General features: G+C 44.3%; 3 protein-coding genes across 5 annotated transcripts in view; 2 read left to right on the top strand and 1 right to left on the bottom strand.

Moving 5' to 3' along the window:
• LOC307127393 (phosphoglucomutase-1-like) overlaps positions 1 to 15,482 on the top strand; it is a 28,848-nt gene extending 13,366 nt beyond the window's left edge. Inside the window, exons 1-11 of one of the 3 annotated variants that reach the window (XR_013816634.1) lie at positions 1,175 to 1,500; positions 1,926 to 2,088; positions 2,159 to 2,305; positions 3,456 to 3,581; positions 4,233 to 4,423; positions 4,551 to 4,705; positions 4,797 to 4,912; positions 5,982 to 6,117; positions 6,202 to 6,385; positions 14,553 to 14,637; positions 14,760 to 15,478. Coding sequence is in view for 2 of the 3 variants with exons in the window: in XM_079818593.1 (XP_079674719.1) it covers positions 1,243 to 1,500; positions 1,926 to 2,088; positions 2,159 to 2,305; positions 3,456 to 3,581; positions 4,233 to 4,423; positions 4,551 to 4,705; positions 4,797 to 4,912; positions 5,982 to 6,117; positions 6,202 to 6,385; positions 14,503 to 14,637; positions 14,760 to 14,849 (1,701 nt within the window). In the remaining variant the exon portion in view is untranslated. Of the gene's footprint in view, positions 1 to 1,174; positions 1,501 to 1,925; positions 2,089 to 2,158; positions 2,306 to 3,455; positions 3,582 to 4,232; positions 4,424 to 4,550; positions 4,706 to 4,796; positions 4,913 to 5,981; positions 6,118 to 6,201; positions 6,386 to 14,502; positions 14,638 to 14,759 lie in introns of those variants that run through there. The other 2 variants (XM_079818593.1, XM_079818594.1) reach the window with 2 other exon arrangements.
• A 245-nt stretch (positions 15,483 to 15,727) lies between these two features.
• On the top strand, positions 15,728 to 18,708 carry LOC307127394 (uncharacterized protein). Its single transcript, XM_079818596.1, has 6 exons — positions 15,728 to 15,886; positions 15,987 to 16,023; positions 16,117 to 16,205; positions 16,367 to 16,463; positions 17,897 to 17,988; positions 18,070 to 18,708. The coding sequence occupies exons 1-6, from the start codon at positions 15,817 to 15,819 to the stop codon at positions 18,195 to 18,197; spliced, it is 513 nt and encodes a 170-aa protein (XP_079674722.1). The 5' UTR covers positions 15,728 to 15,816; the 3' UTR covers positions 18,198 to 18,708.
• LOC307127392 (tyrosine-protein kinase JAK1-like) overlaps positions 18,258 to 18,977 on the bottom strand; it is a 35,312-nt gene continuing 34,592 nt past the window's right edge. Inside the window, exon 24 of the mRNA XM_079818592.1 lies at positions 18,258 to 18,853. Within this exon, the coding sequence (XP_079674718.1) occupies positions 18,746 to 18,853 (108 nt within the window). The 3' untranslated portion in view covers positions 18,258 to 18,745. The remainder of the gene's footprint in view (positions 18,854 to 18,977) is intronic.

The raw sequence follows: 18,977 nt of genomic DNA, 5'->3' as shown, positions 1-18,977 counted from the left end.
ATGTACTACTTTGATGTAGGGAGCAATATGACGCAATAAATTGTCAAATCTGAGGGCAGACATGCCAAAGTACTGACAATGCTTCTCCTCGTCAATACTACGCATTTCTGTCACCATTTGACTGCATTTGCCATCCCTCGTTCTATGCTGGTTCAGTGGTCGCACAGACCATGTTCTGTTTCTCTTTTTGTTATTTCTTCTTCTTCCAGTACCAACAAGCAAAGCAGCATGTCCTTCTCCTCCATTGTAGGCCAGGAGAGGTATTGTAGCTTGTTGCAATGCGCATGCGTCGAATGCCTGTGTACACGTCCACAAGTATACTTTGTTAGACTGTGCAAAAATGAAGTAAACTTCAGGCTTGAGAGTTGTTTGAAAATTAAGTTTAAAAAATACGGCCGATGGACCGACAATGAGATTCAGGCTTTATTAAGCTTATATAAAGAGAACGAAACCCAACGGGAACTGGAAAATTGTGCGCAGTCCTACGTCACCGTACTAATTTTCATAATATTCACAGTACTTTAGACCGCGATGGAAATGCAGACAGCAGGTCTGGGGGGAAAAGTTCCGGGGACAAATTGTTCCAGGTTATTTATGTGGAAACACAGCTTTTCTTTCTATCCCAATTGCCCTGGTCTTGTTGCAGTAAGGCCTTACCCTGAGTCTTTTTTTATTCAGTTTATTCTGGAACCAGCTAAACCACCTGTTACAATCAACACATCAACACAGAAATTTCATCCGTAAGGATCTTAGACATGCTGCAGTCAAAAACCAAACCCCCCTGACTGTCCCCAAACCCCATCCTGTTATTAAACTATATGGCACGTTTTTTAATAAGCTGCTCGGATCTTGAATGATCCTAGGAGATTTAGAATATGTCAAAACAACAAGTGTTTACCGCCAGATCATCGTGGGCTTATTCACTCAGAATCAGCTCTATTTAGCCTCTGAGTAAATGTCTGGGCAAATAGTGCACATGAATGAGTCCTTGTTGGCTGTCTTATGCATCTGCCTCAACAGGCCTTTGGAGGCAAGCGTGTCTGACAGTGATGCCCATGCACATGTGTGAGAAGCCGTCTTCAGTTACCAAGTTTAATTTTAGCCCGTTAACAGCCTCAATCCAACTCTCGGGAATGCCATAAGGGCACAAGGCTTTTCCTCTTTTTCCTCCCGTCACTCTCTCTCTCTCCTCTAAGAGGAGATAACAGCTTCTCCTTCATTCTTCCTCAACGGTTTGGAGCAATGAACGATAGTCCCTTGCAAGTGCTGACGTTGCCTACTTCTCCGTACCCTGACCAGAGGCCTGGAACCAACGGCCTGAAGAAGAAGGTCCATGTTTTCCAGTCTAAAAAGAACTACTTGCACAACTTTGTTCAGTGCATCTTCACCTCCATTGACCTGCGGGATAGGCAGGGCTCCACTGTGGTAGTGGGTGGAGATGGACGCTACTTCAATTCGACTGCAATTCAGGTCATAGTGCAGATGGCTGCTGCTAATGGGGTCAGTTGGAATTCTTACAGTTGTTTTCTTATGAGGAACCACTATATGCTTCTAAATCTCTTCCAGGTTATCGTTATAGACACCTGGCTCTCTTCCCAGATGTATCAAGAGAACTGCACTGTATCTTTTGTAGTTTATTATAGGCCTACCTTCTTTTAGTTTGATGTTTTCTTGATGGGAACATTAGCAAAACATTCCGAGAACATATTAGTGACACAATCTTTAATAGATTTCTACTTTTGCAAATTTGATCTGACACAGGTGGAAAGAACATATTGACTTTTTGCTCAATTCACTTTTTACAGCAAACACATTAACACTATATCATTTCTCATATAATGTTGGTCCAGCTGAAATTTGTACATGATGTCCTAAAATGATGACCAGTAACATGTTTAATTCAACGGGGCTGATGAATTTCTTAGGTGGGTCGTGTTGTGATTGGTCAGAATGGCATCATGTCGACGCCGGCTGTGTCGTGCTTGATCAGGAAAATTAAAGCCATTGGTGGGATTATTCTTACAGCCAGTCACAACCCTGGAGGACCTGACGGAGACTTCGGCATCAAATTTAATACTGCCAATGGAGGTAAAATAGCTCATGTGTGGTTGTGAAGGTTTTTTCCCCCTTGTGTTATCATTGTAAATCTTCAATGCAGGTCCAGCTCCAGAGACTGTCACAAATAAAATCTTCCAAATGAGCAGAATCATAGAGGAGTATGCCATCTGTCCTGAACTCAGAGTTGATCTGGGGACTATTGGCAAGCAATCCTTCGACCTGGAGAACAAATTCAAACCTTTTACAGGTAAAAACATTTGTGCAGTGGCGGCTGGTGATAATTATTTCTGGGGGGGCAGTATCAAGATGCATGTTGACTAAATTCAAGCATTAAAGAGAAAACAGTGTCTTCACTTTTATCTTTTTACACATTCATTTCCCACATATAATTTAATGAGGAAAGGAAAAACAAAAGAATAAAAAAGCATGTTGACTACTTGAACATATATTTTGCTCTCCTTTCTTTCTGGCCAGCAAATTTCTCAATGACTCTCTGATTAAAGTCAGTCATCTCAGTAGTGTCATGACGTTTGCATTTTTCAGTTAGATATTTGAGGTCTCTTACCCCCGTTGTTGTCCTCAAAACTTCAGTACCGACACTTAGAAATAAAAGACAGGGAAAGCAATAAAGGGCATTGCTAACAACACATCCAGCCAGCCACCTACGTTTCTCATAACAAGCGCGTGAAGCTCCGAGTGCAGCTGCGTCCTGTCACTGGCCGGCTGCTGTATTTGTAAATCGCGTTGGTCCGGTTCGGGATCCTTTATCATTTTTTTTCTTCCAGCGAATGCCTTGTGAAAGAATTTGGTTTAACTGCTGCCATCTCTACGAAAGTGATCATCCTAAAAAGGTTTTGGTGGAGTCGGAGTGACTGTGTGGCCCGCGCACTTTCGCTTTAGTGGCCAAGAGTGTAAAGTTGAATGACAGGTGACAAGAACCAATCAGATTGGATAAAAATAACACGCATCCACTTCTGATTCGCCAGGGACGCAACGACCTGCATCCGGAGGAGGATCTTTAAGAACCAATTAGAGACCAGCTTCAGGTCACATGCTGCCCGTATATTTTTAGACTCAGATAGACGTCCATTTGTCCGGCGTCCCTCACGCATGAAACCGCATGAAACATATTGAAGAACATATAAAATAGTTAACCCATCAAAGACAGTTTTTATTAAATGCTGAGGCTTTTACTAACATCCAGCACATCGTATGAGCAAACTATTTTATTTTTATTTCACTTTTATTTCATTTTTGTATACATGTATATTTTTGGAATTTTGATGGGGGCGGCGCTGACCAGCTGCCACTGCATTTGTGCTCAGCTGTTGATTCAAAAGAATGTCATCTTTTTATGAAAAATAAACAGAACGTCCTGTCGATATTCTGTTGTGCAGTAGAAATTGTGGACCCAGTTGAATCCTATGCCAACTCTCTGAGGAACATCTTCGATTTTGCTCTTCTTAAGGAGTTACTATCAGGAGACAACCACATACAAATCCGTTTAGATGCCATGCATGGAGGTGAGGAACCACATTTCTTTTCACTGATATAGAAACAGACTGACCTAGCCATTGAGTTACCACCATAGCCGACACTTCATCAAGTTCATTTTACACATTTTGAAAAGAGCATTTAGAGTAGCAGCTGCATCTACTTAATGGGCCCGAAGATGCTTCCATGTGTGCCAATTGGATAGGAATGAGTTTAGACTTGCACTGCTGTTCTCTCTCTACGAGATTGAGTTTCCATACTGTACATGCAGTGATCTGAATGATTAAAGACAAACCATCTGATATAATATTAAAACCAAGCACAGCTCTCCTCTTTCAAGAAGTAACTCCATTCCACATTGATGAGTCCCTTGAAATTATAGGAATATAGGAATCTTTGGATGACTTCCATTGCAATTGCATGACTGTAAATGCGATATTTACTTGTTTTAGGACTGGTAATCAACAGATTGTCATGGTTTCTGTAGATGCAGTTTAAATTGTATTGAACCCAGAACATTAATTTAAAGAATTAGTTTATTCAAATTTAATCAATGAAAATGCTTTAACAGATAAAGGAAGGATGGTTCTCAGTATGAATCATATGTACAACTTGGTCTTGGGTCTCATTAAAACTGCTGACTCTGAACTTTTATTGTTGAACCTCCATTGGTTCTACAGTGATTGGGCCATATGTGAAGAAGATCCTGTGCGAGGAGCTGGGCTCCCCTGCAAATTCAGCCATTAACTGTGTACCTCTGGAGAACTTTGGAGGTTGCCACCCAGACCCCAACTTGACCTATGCCACAGACCTTGTTGAGACAATGAAGAGTGGACAGTATGACTTTGGAGCTGCTTTTGATGGTGACGGTGTAGGTGTTGAGACATCACAACCTTGCTATACAACCTTTTGACCCAAGCGAAAGTGCTCAAGTGACAGTCAGCATAATATTTTCTTGGCCCCGCCCTGACTCAGTCGCTCTGTCTCTCTCTTTCTAGGACCGTAATATGATCCTTGGGAAGCATGGCTTCTTTGTAAACCCCTCCGACTCAGTTGCCGTCATTGCTGCAAACATCTTCTGCATTCCTTACTTCCAGCACACAGGAGTAAGAGGCTTTGCTAGGAGTATGCCCACCAGTGCAGCTCTAGACATGTGAATATTGTTCCTAAATGTTCCTACATTATTAAAGATGTACACTTACCAGGACCATCTGCATCTCGACTCACTCTGCTCTTCTATGCAGGGTGGCCAGGGCCACCAAGATCCAACTATATGAGACTCCAACTGGATGGAAGTTTTTTGGGAGCTTGATGGACGCAGGTCATCTCTCACTGTGTGGGGAGGAAAGTTTTGGCACAGGTAATGAATCTACAGTACCAAGACATATAAAAATAATAATATAATATTTTTTTCCCCCCCAATGGCCACTTTTGGCGATGCAAACAATAAAATCTCTTAAAGAGAACCTATTATGCTCTTTTACAAAGTCTTAATTTTGTTTTTGGGGTCTACTAGAATAGGTTTTCATGCTTGAATGTTCAAAAAACACGTTATTTTTCCCATATTTGACATTGTTGTACCTCTCTTCCCAGTTTGTCACTAAAGCTCTGTTTAGTTCCTGTCTCTATGAAGCCTCTCCTTCGAAAAATTGCAATGTGCTCTGATTGGTCGGCTGGATCAGTATGTTGCGATATATGTTGCAGTATGGTCAGCTGCTTTGAATGTGTTTCGGAAATGTCACGCACCTTACCATAACACACTACAAATGCAACTCAACCAGGCCTATTCCCTTATACTTGCATATGCTTGGGTGGGAATATTGTGACGTATTCATTCCCGGAAGAAAACTCAATACTACAATTGAGTCGTTTCAGGGAGTCCAGAACGAGTTACTGATATATAGAATAACTCCCTTTGGAGTGAATTTGAGCTTTGTAACTTAGCAGATCTTTTTCATGCTCGAACAGTAACATTACACACCAAAGAAAGAAAAACCCCCACAATAGAACCCTATTAAAACACACTATCACTATCTACCATCAAAGTCCAGCAGTAGATATACAGTATGTTAAAAGTCATGAACATTTAGATCACATCACAACATTCTGAGGAAATTAATGGCATTTTAAACAGTTTTGATATATAAAAAAAGGTTATTTTAACTTTGATATAAAACATTTTAAATAAACATTGAATTTGTTTAATTAATTACTGCACTTAAAATTTTAAGTGCAGTATTTATTAATTAAATTTAAATACAGCAACATTAAAATCTATACAAAAAAGGCATTTTGACTGCCCAAATGTGACCTGACAAAATATTAATTATTTATTGCTTGGACATAAAAGTGACCAAAGTTAAAGAAACACCCACAACAGAAAATATAGCAACAAAGATATTATTAAATTTGCTAAATCTTCTTGATAGGTTCAGACTATATCCGGGAGAAGGATGGGCTTTGGGCAGTGCTAGCATGGCTGTCCATCCTAGCGGTGAGAAGGCAAAGTGTAGAGGACATTTTGACAGACCACTGGAGAACCTACGGGAGGAACTACTACACCAGGTGTACTATCAGTAAAAGACCACTTCTACATACAGTCTAGTCAGACATTTCATATTGATGACATACAGTATGTACACATGACAGATTTGATTATGAGGAGGTGGATTTAGATGCGGCTGTGGAGATGATGTTGGATCTTGAGCTGGTGGTTTCAGACAAGGCATTCATTGGGCAAGTGTTTACTGTGGGGGAAAAGAAATACCAAGTGGAGGCAGCAGACAATTTTGAGTACAGTGACCCTGTGGATGGAACCATTTCAAGAAATCAGGTATAGTAGATTCTCCTTGTTGAGTATATTATACAAGTAAAAAACACCAAAAAAGCAGGCATTTAGCTATTTAATTGTTATTAAAAACTATTTGTTTATTAGCCGTTTGTTGAGACTCATTGCAGAAAGATTCATGGAACCGAATAAAATGTTAACATACTAAATATTTCATTTTGACAAAGGAACTTAATTTAATTTCTCCAAACCAGTTAAGCGCAAACTCTTAAGCCCAGTAATCGATTTTAATGATTTCATTGGTCATGTCAATGACAGTGCTGATTGTCTTCATCAGGGGTTTTCATTCTTTTAGGGGCAGCTTACACAGCATCGTTTTCAACTAAAACTTTTTAAAGTGTTTTGGCTGTTCATTTACATGTCAACAACGTTTTGGGAGCCTGCAAACACAAACTTTTTAAAAAGGGTTTCAAAGTGCAAGTTTTTGAAAAGAGACCGTTATCGTCTCTGCAACTATATGCAAATTTGTGAAAATGGGGATGTCATGCACATGCATATTACACTGTAAAAAAATTATGTGATCAATAAATTATGACAACATGGTTTAACATTGCTTTAACTCATCATAATAAGTTATTTTTATTTATAAGGTACAAGATTCAAATATTAGTCAGTTTAGTGTAATTCAAGTTGAAATTACTTAAACATCCAAGTTGATTGTACTGAAAAAAAATTTACAGTGTAGGCTATACATGTTCAGTCTATAGGCGCGTAGGATTTCTTTACAAAGTGACATCGCCATCTGACTGGCAGCAGAATACAGCGTTTTCGCAGATCCGTGTGAACGGTGATGGTTTGGACAATGTTGACTTCTGTACAAGAAAAATGCAAAGGAAAAACGTTTCCGTTATTAGAACATCGTTGTCTTGTAAAATAGATGCCACGGACCCCCAAATATGATCATTGTCATGCAGGGACCCCAATCTTAAAATGTAAAGGCCAGCTATTTATATTCATGTTAAGACCCATCTAAGTTAGGGGTGAGCGGGGCACAACCTAACGCGGGGTTAGTTGTAACACACATGGTTTAAAACTTTTCACACATGCCAGCATGATGAAACTTAGTGTATTCTAGTTGCTATATCAACACTATAAAAAGAAAGAATTGTGCCAAAATGAAAAAATCTTTGGAAGATTTAACATTTATTTAACCATAGCAAAAGTAGACTACATTTCTTACTGGTGTTTTGAATTACACATTGCATTAGTTTTTGTTTTAAGGGTTAACGGAAAATGTCCTGTCCTGACAGAAAATTACCAGTAGCCTGCATTTTCCATTTAGATTTTTTACAGTGTAGAACTATGCTATTATATTCTATACTTTTATGAATTCGAGAAACCATAAGAAAAAGGTGAATAAAGACTTAGAGTCAATGTTTAGAAATTATTGATTATTATTACGTTTCGAACTATGCTGTTTTGCGGTGTGTTTTTTATTTAGTTTATTTAAACATTTTTTTAAAAACGGCATTATTTTATATGAAAAAGTTAAGAATTGTATTTTATAGACAAAATATTTTAGTTTGTGAAAACTGAAAAAGTTAAAAAGTTTTAGGTTGTGCCCCGCTCTCCCCTATCTAAGTTTTTTTTTTTTTTTACCCAACTTTGTTGTTTATTTAAATACATTTTATATTGCATTGTTTGTCTAAACTTTTCCACAGACCAGCACCTGGGTCTCCGGAGCCCAGTTGAAAACCCCTAACAAGCACTAACCTTAAAGTCCTCCTGAAATCAAAATTGATCATATTTACTTTGTTAGCGCAAATTGCTAGTTCCCTTTCGTTCAGTCACTACGACGTACGTTAGTGACTAACGAATGGGGGTTTCGCCTAGAAGCCAATTACCTTCGAGGTGTTTAACAGCGCCCAATGGCGTGCCAATGCCATGGGCATGCGGAATTTGCATGCGTAACTCCGCCCCACCGCGTGGGTATATAAGGAAGTACGCTGGCAACATCGCATTATGTTTCTGCTTTGGAGCCAAGAGTACCTCTTCACTCCTTCAAGCCTACAACTGAGTCTTTGTCAAGCCTTCGAGACGAGCAGCTTTCCAGAGGCGTTGGATCTACGGCGCGTTCCAGTGATCGCATACTGCCTGCCTGCTGATCTGCGCAGTGGTCCGTCTGACAGCTGGTGTGTGGTCCCTGGGCGCTTCGGCGTCTCTGCGAAGCTTTCCTCTCCTAAAAGAGCTTACACGTGGCACGTCCTTTTCAGGATGTCTCGCCCGTGTACTTCTGGGTGTGGCCGGTCGTTGACTTCTTCTGATGGGCACGATCTCTGCTTGGTATGCTTGGGCGTTCAGCATGCTCAAGCAGCGTTCGTGGATTAGTCATGTTCCCACTGCGGGAACATGACCATCGCGGTCCTGCGGTCAAGACTCAAGGATCTTCGTAATGAAGTGAGAGTCCCCTCAACCACACCCCGATCTACCGTGCCCCCCATGGCCGGTACTTCGGCTGGTGGTCAGGGTGACCTGAGGGTTACGGTGTGGAACAAAGCCCCGACGCTCATGCCTCGGGCCACACCCCCCTCTAGCGTTCCGCAACCCGTGAGCGTTCAGGCTGAAATCGCGGGGCCAGCTCCTGCTCCCGCGCGCATTTCGTTTGGCGCTCCAGAGGATGATGCGATGTCGGTCACCGCATCACAAGGTGGGCTTGAGTCCTCTGAGGATGATGACTCGGCTGTGCTGCCGCCTTCGGGCGCGCCAGCATTGCCCGAGTTGGACCCAGAGCTGACAGCCATGCTGTCTCGGGCAGCCGCGAGTCTAGGGATAGAGTGGAACCCTCCGCCCTGTCCCGAACGCTCGCGGCTCGATGATTGGTTTTTGGGAGCCCGCGCTGACTCACGTCAGTCCCCGCCCTCAATACCTTTCTTTCCCGAGCTGCATGAGGAGATTGCCCGGTCCTGGAAGTCCCCGTTGTCTTCCCGTGACCGGTCTGCAGTCTCCTCCGCCTTCTCCATCCTTGATGGGGCCACGGCCAAAGGGTACACTGGGGTCCCCCAGGTTGAACGTTCTGTTGCGATGCAACTGTGTCCCCTGTGACCTGGCGAGGCGACCCTAAGCACCCCTCCAAAGCCTGTCGATTCACATCAACCTTAGTGGCGAAATCGCACAGAGCTACGGGGCAGGCTGCCGCCTCTTTGCATGCCATGGCGATCCTCCAGGTCTACCAGGCCAGGATCCTCAGGGACATGCACGAGGGTGGAGTTGATCCGGGGCTCTAAAATGAGCTGCGTGCCGCCACCGACCTCGCTCTCCGGGCGACGAAGGTGACCGCACGCTCCCTGGGTCAAGTGATGTCCACAAATGTGGTCCAGGAGCGACATTTGTGGCTAAACCTGGCCGATATGCGGGACACCGAGCGAACACGCTTCCTCGATGCCCCCATATCCCAGGCTGGCCTCTTCGGCGGAACGGTTGAAAACTTCGCCCAACAGTTTTCAACCGCCCAGAAGCAGACTGACGCTCTAAAACATGTACTGCCCCGGCGGCCAGCTGCTGCTTCCACCCAGCCGCCGGCAGTCGCCTCAGCCTGCTCGCCGCCGAGGATGCCCTCCTAAGGCTCCCGCCCCTCCCACCCGGTCCAAGCAGCAGCCTTCACCCGGGCCGGGTCGCGGAGGAAACCGTAGGAAGGCGTCCAAGTCCCCTCAGGCCGCCCCGCGCCCCGCTAAACGCCAGGCCAAGCGGCGCTCCTGAGACGGACGGCTCAGGGATGGGAAATTGTTTCGAGGAGATGGTAGCAGGACCACTCCTTCCCCCGGTGGAGGGCCGGGGGAGAATCCTTTGTTTAGCTGCTGGCCCCCGGGTCAGCAGCACCCTAATCTGGTCAAAGAAAGAATTAACACTCCCATCCCTGAGCCCCCAGAGATCGGTGATGTCAGTGCGCGCCACCCACGGGTCCCGCCACTCGCATCCCACTCTGTCGCCAGCCTCCTGGCGGAGCAGACCCCAGTGGAACGTGCGTCCTTCCCTGGTCTCCTCTGTCAGGACGCAGCAGTTAACCGCACCCCCACACCGGGACGCCCAACAGCATCCCTTGTCCGGGTCGGTAACGCTGCATCGCTGCCCCACACCGGGTACGTCTGTAGTCCGAATGACCCCGCTGGTGCAGATCCTGGGAGCCTGGCTTCAGATTCCAGGGCTGTCCCGCTGGGTCGCGAAGACAGTCAGGCGCGGCTACGCGATTCAGTTCGCGCAGGTTCCTCCCTGTTTCCGGGGAGTCCGCTTTACTATGGTCGGGGCCAATGCCCCTGTCATGCGAGCAGAGGTTAACACCCTACTGGCGAAGGGTGCGATCGAACCTGTCCCTCCAGCCGAGATGAAGTCCGGGTTTTACAGCCCCTACTTCATTGTACCCAAAAAGGCCGGTGGGTTGAGACCAATCCTGGACCTGCGCATCTTGAACCGTTACCTTCACAAGTTTCCGTTCAAGATGTTGACAGCGAAACGCCTTTTCGAATGCGTTTGTCCCGGCGATTGGTTTGCAGCGATCGACCTGCGGGGTTCACATCCTGAACTACCTCGACGACTGGCTCATACTGAGTCACTCTCGAGAGCAGGTTTGCGAACACAGAGATCTGGTTCTCCACCACTTAGCCTGTCTGGGCCTTCGGGTCAACTGGGAGAAGAGCAAACTCTGCCCCGCGCAGAGGATCTCTTTTCTCGGTATGGAGATCGACTCGGTCGCCATGTGCGCGCAGCTTACGAGCGAGCGCGCGCAGTCTCTGCTGACTTGCCTCCGTCAAATCGAGAGCAAGAGTGCGGTTCCACTGAAACATTTTCAGAGGCTCCTGGGGCATATGGCATCTGCAGCCGCGGTAACGCCGCTCGGATTGCTACATATGAGACCGCTTCAGCACTGGCTTCGCGATCGAATCCCGAGATGGGCATGACGGTCTGGCACGCTCCGGGTCCAAATAACCCGGGCCTGCTTACAGACACTCACTCCGTGGTCGAACCTCAGTTTTCTACGGTCCGGCGTGTCCTTAGAACGAGTTTCCAGGCATGTTGTTGTATCAACGGATGCCTCCTCCACGGGCTGGGGTGCCATGTGCAATGGACAAGCAGCCGCGGGCTCCTGGACAGGACCCCAGCGCCTTCTGCATGTCAATTGCCTCGAGTTGCTGGCAGTACGGTTTGCCCTGCACCGCTTCCGAGCGTTGCTGAGGGGTCAACACGTACTTGTCCGGACAGACAACACGGCCACTGTAGCGTACATCAACCACCAGGGCGGTCTACGCTCCCGCCGTATGTCTCAACTCGCCCGCCATCTCGTTTTATGGAGTCAGAAGCACCTGAGGTCCCTTCGTGCTATCCACATCCCGGGAGACCTGAACCGTGCAGCCGACGAGCTCTCACAGATTCAGCCACTTCCTGGAGAATGGAGACTCCATCCCCAGACGGTCCAGCTGATTTGGGAACAGTTCGGCGACGCACAGGTAGATCTGTTTGCCTCCCACAACTCTTCCCACTGCAGCCTGTACTATTCCCTGACCGAGGGCACGCTCGGCACGGATGCACTGGCGCACAGCTGGCCCCAGGGCCTACGCTTATATGCGTTTCCCCCAGTGAGCCTTCTCGCACGGGTCAGGGCAAGATCAGGGAGGACAAGGAGCAGGTCATGTTGGTCGCCCCGTATTGGCACGGCCAGACCTGGTTCTTAGAACTGCTACTCCTTGCGACAGCCCCTCCCTGGCCTATCCCTCTGAGACCGGACCTCCTCTCTCAGAGACGGGGCACCCTATGGCACCCGCGTCCAGCGCTCTGGAAGCTCCACGTGTGGCTTCTGGACGGGACGCGGCAGGTTTGAGTGGCCTGCCACCTACGGTGGTCGCCACCATCACTTCCGCTAGGGCAGAGTCTACACGACACCTCTATGCGTTGAAGTGGAACCTCTTCGTCACCTGGTGCTCTTCCCGCCAAGAAGACCCCTGGAATTGCCCGATCGGGTCCGTGCTTGAGTTTCTCCAAGAGGGGCTGGAGCGAAGGCTGTCTCCCTCCACCCTGAAAGTGTATGTGGCTGCAATATCTGCTCATTACGACCTCTTGGGAGACAAAAAGGTAAGTCAGCACGACCTGATCATCACGTTCCTGAGGGGGGCGAGGAGACTGAATCCTCCTCGCTCTCCTCTCGTTCCCTCTTGGGACCTCTCAGTAGTCCTAATTGCTCTGCAGAGGCCTCCCTTTGAGCCTTTGCGGTCAGTTGATATTAAGTTCCTGTCGATGAAGACGGCTCTGCTGACCGCATTGGCCTCTCTTAAGAGGGTCGGGGACCTGCAGGCTTTTTCAGTTGACGAAGAGTGCCTTGAATTCGGGCCGGCTAACTCTCACGTGACCTTGAGACCCCGGCCTGGATATGTGCCCAAGGTTCCTACCACTCCCTTCAGAGATCAGGTAGTGAACCTGCAAGCGCTGCCTTTGGAGGAGGCAGACCCAGCCTTGGCATTGCTCTGTCCAGTACGCGCTCTCCGCGCCTATGTAGACATGACGCAGTGTTTCAGGACCTCAGACCAGCTCTTTGTCTGTTATGGTGGAGAGCGGAAGGGAAGAGCTCTCTCAAAGCAGAGGTTGTTTCACTGGATAGTGGACACCATTGTTTTGGCTTACCAGCAGCAAGGTCGACCATGTCCCCTTGGTGTGAGGGCACACTCCACCCGGAGTGTGGCCTCCTCTTGGGCTCTAGCGCATGGCGCCTCGCTAACAGACATCTGCAGAGCTGCAGGCTGGGCGACACCCAACACATTCGCCAGATTCTAAAATCTCCGAGTGGAGCCAGTGTCCGACTATGTACTCGCCCCCCCGAGGGGCCGGTAATGGACCAGGCTCTAGGTGTCTTCGCTTGCTCGCCACTCCACTCCACGGACTGGATACGTGCGATATTCTCTTCAGGTGAGCTCCCCGAGAGCCCTGAGCTCCTCCAGCACGGGTAGGCATCTTTGGCATTCCCTCACTGGGATATGCTTCCCAGTGTACCTTGGTAATCCTGTGATAAGTGGGAGTCCTACGGCCTTAAGTGGCGGGATCTCACACTTACACAGGGCACTGGACGACAGCTGAGTGGCGCGGTTATATTGGAACCCCCATTCGTTAGTCACTAACGTACGTCGTAGTGACTGAACGAAAGGGAACGTCTCGGTTACGTATGTAACCCTCGTTCCCTGAGGAGGGAACGGAGACGTACGTTCCTCAGCCACGTCAGCTGTGCTGCTGGAACGCGGAGTTCAGATCTTGGCTCCGCAGCAGATACATAATGCGATGTTGCCAGCGTACTTCCTTATATACCCACGCGGTGGGTCAGAGTTACGCATGCAAATTCCGCATGCCCATGGCATTGGCACGCCATTGGGCGCTGGTAAACACCTCGAAGGTAATTGGCTTCTAGGCGAAACCCCCATTCGTTAGTCACTAACGTACGTCTCCGTTCCCTCCTCAGGGAACGAGGGTTACATACGTAACCGAGACGTTTTGTGGTGAACAATCCATCCGTGCAAGTCAATCCGCATCAAAAAATTATTTGGCTTCGTAATCTTTAATCAAAATCTGAAAATGCTCCTCCCCTCTACATTGGTAGGCCTTTTTTGATGACGTCTGTTTGACGGCTTGGGCTTCGACACCGACATGCCATCCAACTGACAGTCTGCTGCCCGCGAGCTAATAAACAGAGATGGCGAGGAGGTGCGTTTTCTGAATGAAACGCCTACGTTTCTATATCCAATCAATTCACAGGGAGGAAAAAACAAACCACGCCCTCTGTTCTGCTCATTTAGTATTCCGTTTCTCTTGGAAATACGTCAAATCACTGAAATAAAGTTGGTTGCAACTTCCGGTTCACTGGGACTTTAACCTGAACAGTAACATTTAGTATAGCTTTGATCGGATCCATGACTTTTCTAAACTCTAAACTGAATCCAAATCGGAACTTTTGTTGACATGTGAATTCGTGATTGAGTTACCAATTAAATCGGTTGTTGGGCGGGTTACCGCTTAATTTGTTTGGGGGGAAGTTCACTCTGAAAAAGAATAGGCCTATTGTGATTCATGTCTGTAATTAACTGTATAACATTACAACATAAATATTAAGAACATGTAAACATTCCCTGTAGGGTTTGCGGACCATTTTTAAAGGAGGTTCTCGCATAATCTTTCGTCTTAGTGGGACCGATAGTTTCGGAGCCACAGTTCGACTGTATATTGACAGTTATGAGAAAGATGTAAACAAGCTCTTTCAGGACCCACAGGTAAATTATTACTTGTTTCTTATGGAACTATTAAAACCGTTCATACCTATGTATTGCTTACCATATAAAAAATAAAATGAACAATAAAAAGTTTAGATTAATAAGATGTTTTTCCCCCACAGGTGGCGCTGGCGGAGCTCGTCACCATTGCCCTGCAGCTTTCACAGATACATGAAAGAACCGGGCGAAGAGGCCCCACTGTTATTACATGATTACTTTTAATGTCATTTTCATTCTTTTTTTTTCTCCAAAAAAATTGCTTGTTTCAGCGAAAAAAATATATAATTGCAGCATGTTCTCGCCTTGATCAACCGTTCTCGCACTTCACATTTGCTTGGCTTATGAATATTAATTGCGTCCCTTGACGTTACAGGAAGGTTGCTTAGCAACGTGGCCTTAACCTAATTAACATTCATGAGCAACGAACTTGTATTCGTGAATTCGCTGCCCAACAACGACACGTTGGACTCATAAACAAGCACGGATGTCAGGTAATAATTAATGTAACATACTGGCTGAAATGACGCAGCTGTCACACGGGTATTCTATACTTCTGATAACGGATATAATTTAAGGAGTATGATTTTTTCTACAAAACAATAAAATGTGCTATTCCAGCACTGATTGAGTGCATGATTCATTAATTACGGGTTTTGATGTAAAATCCTTAAAAACTGTTGGGTAAAACTGCTTAAATTAGACTTCCCTGTATTATTGTTATACAAATTATATATTGAATGAATATATGTCTGTGTAAAATGGTATTGCATTGTTGCAACTTCTGTTTCATTTGTTTTATGCTCTAGATTCAGTAAATTATGAATAAACGTCTAATTTACCTAGTGAGAGAGTTATTTATATATATTTCTGATAAGGTTAAATAACCTAATGTGTAGTTAAAAGGTTTACACTTCAGGCCACAATATTAGGTCCCATTAGTCAACTAACAATAATCAATACATTTGTCACAGTATTTTTTAATCTTTGTTAATGTTATTGATACAATTATTGATATTACTGATATAATTACTGGTTTAAAAAATAATTTTATCAGACGAGATCAGCAAAACTTTCCCTCACATTCCAACAGGTTACAGGCCAAATGTACATAAAGTACTTTTGATGAGTCAGCATAATCCACACTCATTTTAAACTGTTCTCTTGTCTACTGCTGAAAAAATGGAAGCATATGATATGCTGTCCTGCTCTTCATCAACACAAATCATTACGAACAGCCAGGAGCTGGAGGGTAAGAATAACCCACAAACTCCACCTTACACATCATTTACAAAAATCATATTAAAATGACAATACTTTCAAACAATATTTTGTCACCTTTTAAATCACAGATGCTGTTGCAAGTGTGGGACTGAAGTCAAGGGAGAGGCAAGACCACAAATCTTTTGACTCTATGTACTTTCTAGTTTTGTAATAGATTAAAAATATAAGCTTCATAAACTACCTCCTCTTCTTTACAAGACGAGTACGTAGAATTGCCTTTGAGGAGTATCTCGAGATATGGATGAAAATCGCCACCACTAACCGAGAACTTCTGACGGGAAAAGAATGTAAGTGATTTAATATAAGACTTTACTTATAGTCATGGTGTGGAATACATCAGCAAATCTAATGTAGTGCTTCATTTGCTATTTTGAAACATGCTATTTTTCAAAAAATATGTATATGATCTCATGTGTGGAGATGGTCTGCCAATTTTTTTTTATTACAGCTTTAGATGAGTTCATCAAATATACAGAGAGATGTGCAGTCCATTATGGCTTAACAAGTGGTGAAAAAGATTACTTCGTTCAAGCACAGTGCAACATGTGAGTTGATGTAATGCACGTCCACTCACAACAAGCTCAGATATTAATTATTTTTTTAAATTACAATTTCATTTAAATGAAATATAGTTTACATTTCTGAGATAAAGGAGCTATTGTAATGTCCTGTAATCACTCTTTTCCTATATGTATGGACTATTGTGTAAGGCTCTCCTTGTGGTGCCACAAGCATAATTTTGAGATAAAAAGTAAAATGTCCCCAGACAGAAACATAGTGTCGGCCCAGATCTGGTACGGGTGTAATCCACATATTAGATGTGTCCCAGATATGGGCCGACACTGGGCCCTATCATACACCCTGCACAATGTGGTGCCAGGCACGACGCAAGGGTTTTTTGCTAGTTTCTACATGAGGCAGTTATCATTTTCATGTCCAGCGCCGCGTTGTTTAGCAAATCCCCTTTATTTTGACCATGAGTGTGCTGGTCTGAAAATGAAGTGTGTTCAGGCGCATTGTTGGCACGTTGCTATTTTGAGGCAACTGAAAATGACTGCACCATTGACCAACAAAAACCCGGTCTAAAAATACCCGCAGCATTTTTTGTGTTATTTAAAGGGTGCGTTAGTAATATGCACCTAGGGTGCACAACGCATGTACACTGCTTATCACACACATAGGGACACGCAGAAGCACACAAACATTTATAAGTATTACAAATAAAATGATTCCTCTCTGGAGAAGCGTTCAGTCTTTCCGCTCACAAAATCCGATTCAATTCAAATTGGTTGCATACGCAACATGGCTTTTAAAGGGAATGAGAGATGAGTCTGGTTTATTACACATTACGCCCAAAACACACCCATGACTCATTAAGAGACTAGGTACAACCCATTTGGACCATGCTCCTGGCGTGCCGACCGTTTTTTCCTTCGTTAAATTGGCAAAAGCCCTAAGTGCACCTGCAAATGTGCTTCAGAGTCAGACTATACGCTCAGATCGTTAAAATAGGGCAACTATGTTGCTGTCTGGCTTAGGTAATTATGACATTTTAGAAAGTCAAAATTTACAAAAAGTCTAAATTATTAGATAAACTGTCATAATTATAACAAATTTTGTACATTTCACACAGACAAACATTTAGGTCGTAATTATGACTGTCATATCGACTTTTTATGAAAATTAAAACTTAGTATCTTATAATTTCGATCTAATAGTTGTGACTTTTTATGACATAATTGTGATTTCCAAAGCATGATCTTATGTGGTGGAAATAAGCTTCCATACTCATGATATCAATCCAAGGACTGTTTTTGCTAATTTTGTAGAATAGAATTAATTAAAGAACCGTGCTTATTGTCAATGCTTGGTTTTAATCAGTGGATCTAATGGGCTTTACTTTTTAATATTGAAACAGCCGTATAACGCTGAACACCAGCACAGTGAAGTGTTTGACGTTTTCGGTCATTATGTGCAGCCCTGTTCAGAAGCTTCCAAAGAAAGACACCAAAGTGAAGCGCACCCGTGTGGAACGGATGAGAAGACTCTACATGCAGTGCAGCGCTCCAGGTGATTGGTCTTGTAGATCGGCCTCTTTGTTCTTTTGGAGATCCCACCTCACCTAAGTTTCTGCTATGTGTACCCCACTAGAACTGCTGATCCCCCAGATTCCTGGTCCTGCCCAGGGTTCAGATGGGCGGGAACACTGGGAGAAAGAAATGGACGAACTGGTGGAATGGACTCACTCTCTCACTTTGAAAGAATTGGATGACATATGACCTCTAGCACATATTTAGATAATATCACGTGATCCTATAAATACAAAGCAGAACTTTTTTTATAAACTTTGATGAAATGGTTGAGCATATTTTATTGGATTTACAGTACAATAAATCTAATGTCTTTAGGAGACATTACACTCCCAAAAATTGTAAAATGAAATGACAATATTCATCAACTCCCCCATCTATCTATCTATCTATCTATCCATCCATCAAAAATACAACAAATATGTCTATTGTGATATTAAGGCACTTCTGCATTTTACCTTTCATAAAGTAATTCATACAGTTTTACACATTATATTGGATGTGTGTTCAGCTTTTATAAATGAATGCTTTTAGTATTTTATTGTTAAATGCTAAGTGCAGGTTGTTGTGTTAACCATGTAAGAATACACAGAGTGTTTTGGAGGTAGGTGATTAACTGGCAATGATTTAAAGAGAAAGTTACATGAATAATATATCTAAGTATAATGAGGAAGGTACAGAAAAATACAATGAATGAATCTGAATTATGTAGGTGAATTTGATGTGATGAACGAAAGTTACATGTTTTCTCTAGAGAGGAGAAACGTAAACTCTTTAATCAGGCTCTTGAAGTCCACTCTGTTTTCTGGGGCTTGACTCCAGCACCTGCGCATCTGAGTGTACACCTGCAGCCACAGACACATATATTAAAAAATCTGGCCATAATACAGTATAATATAATATCTGTACATTTTGTGTGCAAATGCACCAAATAACAGCCCCTCCACAGACACAAGTCCATGGGTAGCT

The sequence above is a fragment of the Gobio gobio genome (assembly GCF_949357685.1).
Source record: "Gobio gobio genome assembly, chromosome: 6".
NCBI classification, from domain to species: Eukaryota; Metazoa; Chordata; class Actinopteri; order Cypriniformes; family Gobionidae; genus Gobio; species Gobio gobio.
This window is presented reverse-complemented; position numbering and strand designations above follow the sequence as displayed.

Excerpts from the sequence above, each read along its gene's own strand:
- LOC307127394 (XM_079818596.1), top strand. The coding sequence starts at position 15,817 with ATGGAAGCATATGATATGCTGTCCTGCTCTTCATCAACACAAATCATT. Across the intron at positions 16,024-16,116 it reads GGACTGAAGTCAAGGGAGAG|ACGAGTACGTAGAATTGCCT; the intron begins GCAAGACCACAA and ends CTTCTTTACAAG. Across the intron at positions 16,206-16,366 it reads ACTTCTGACGGGAAAAGAAT|CTTTAGATGAGTTCATCAAA; the intron begins GTAAGTGATTTA and ends TTTTTATTACAG.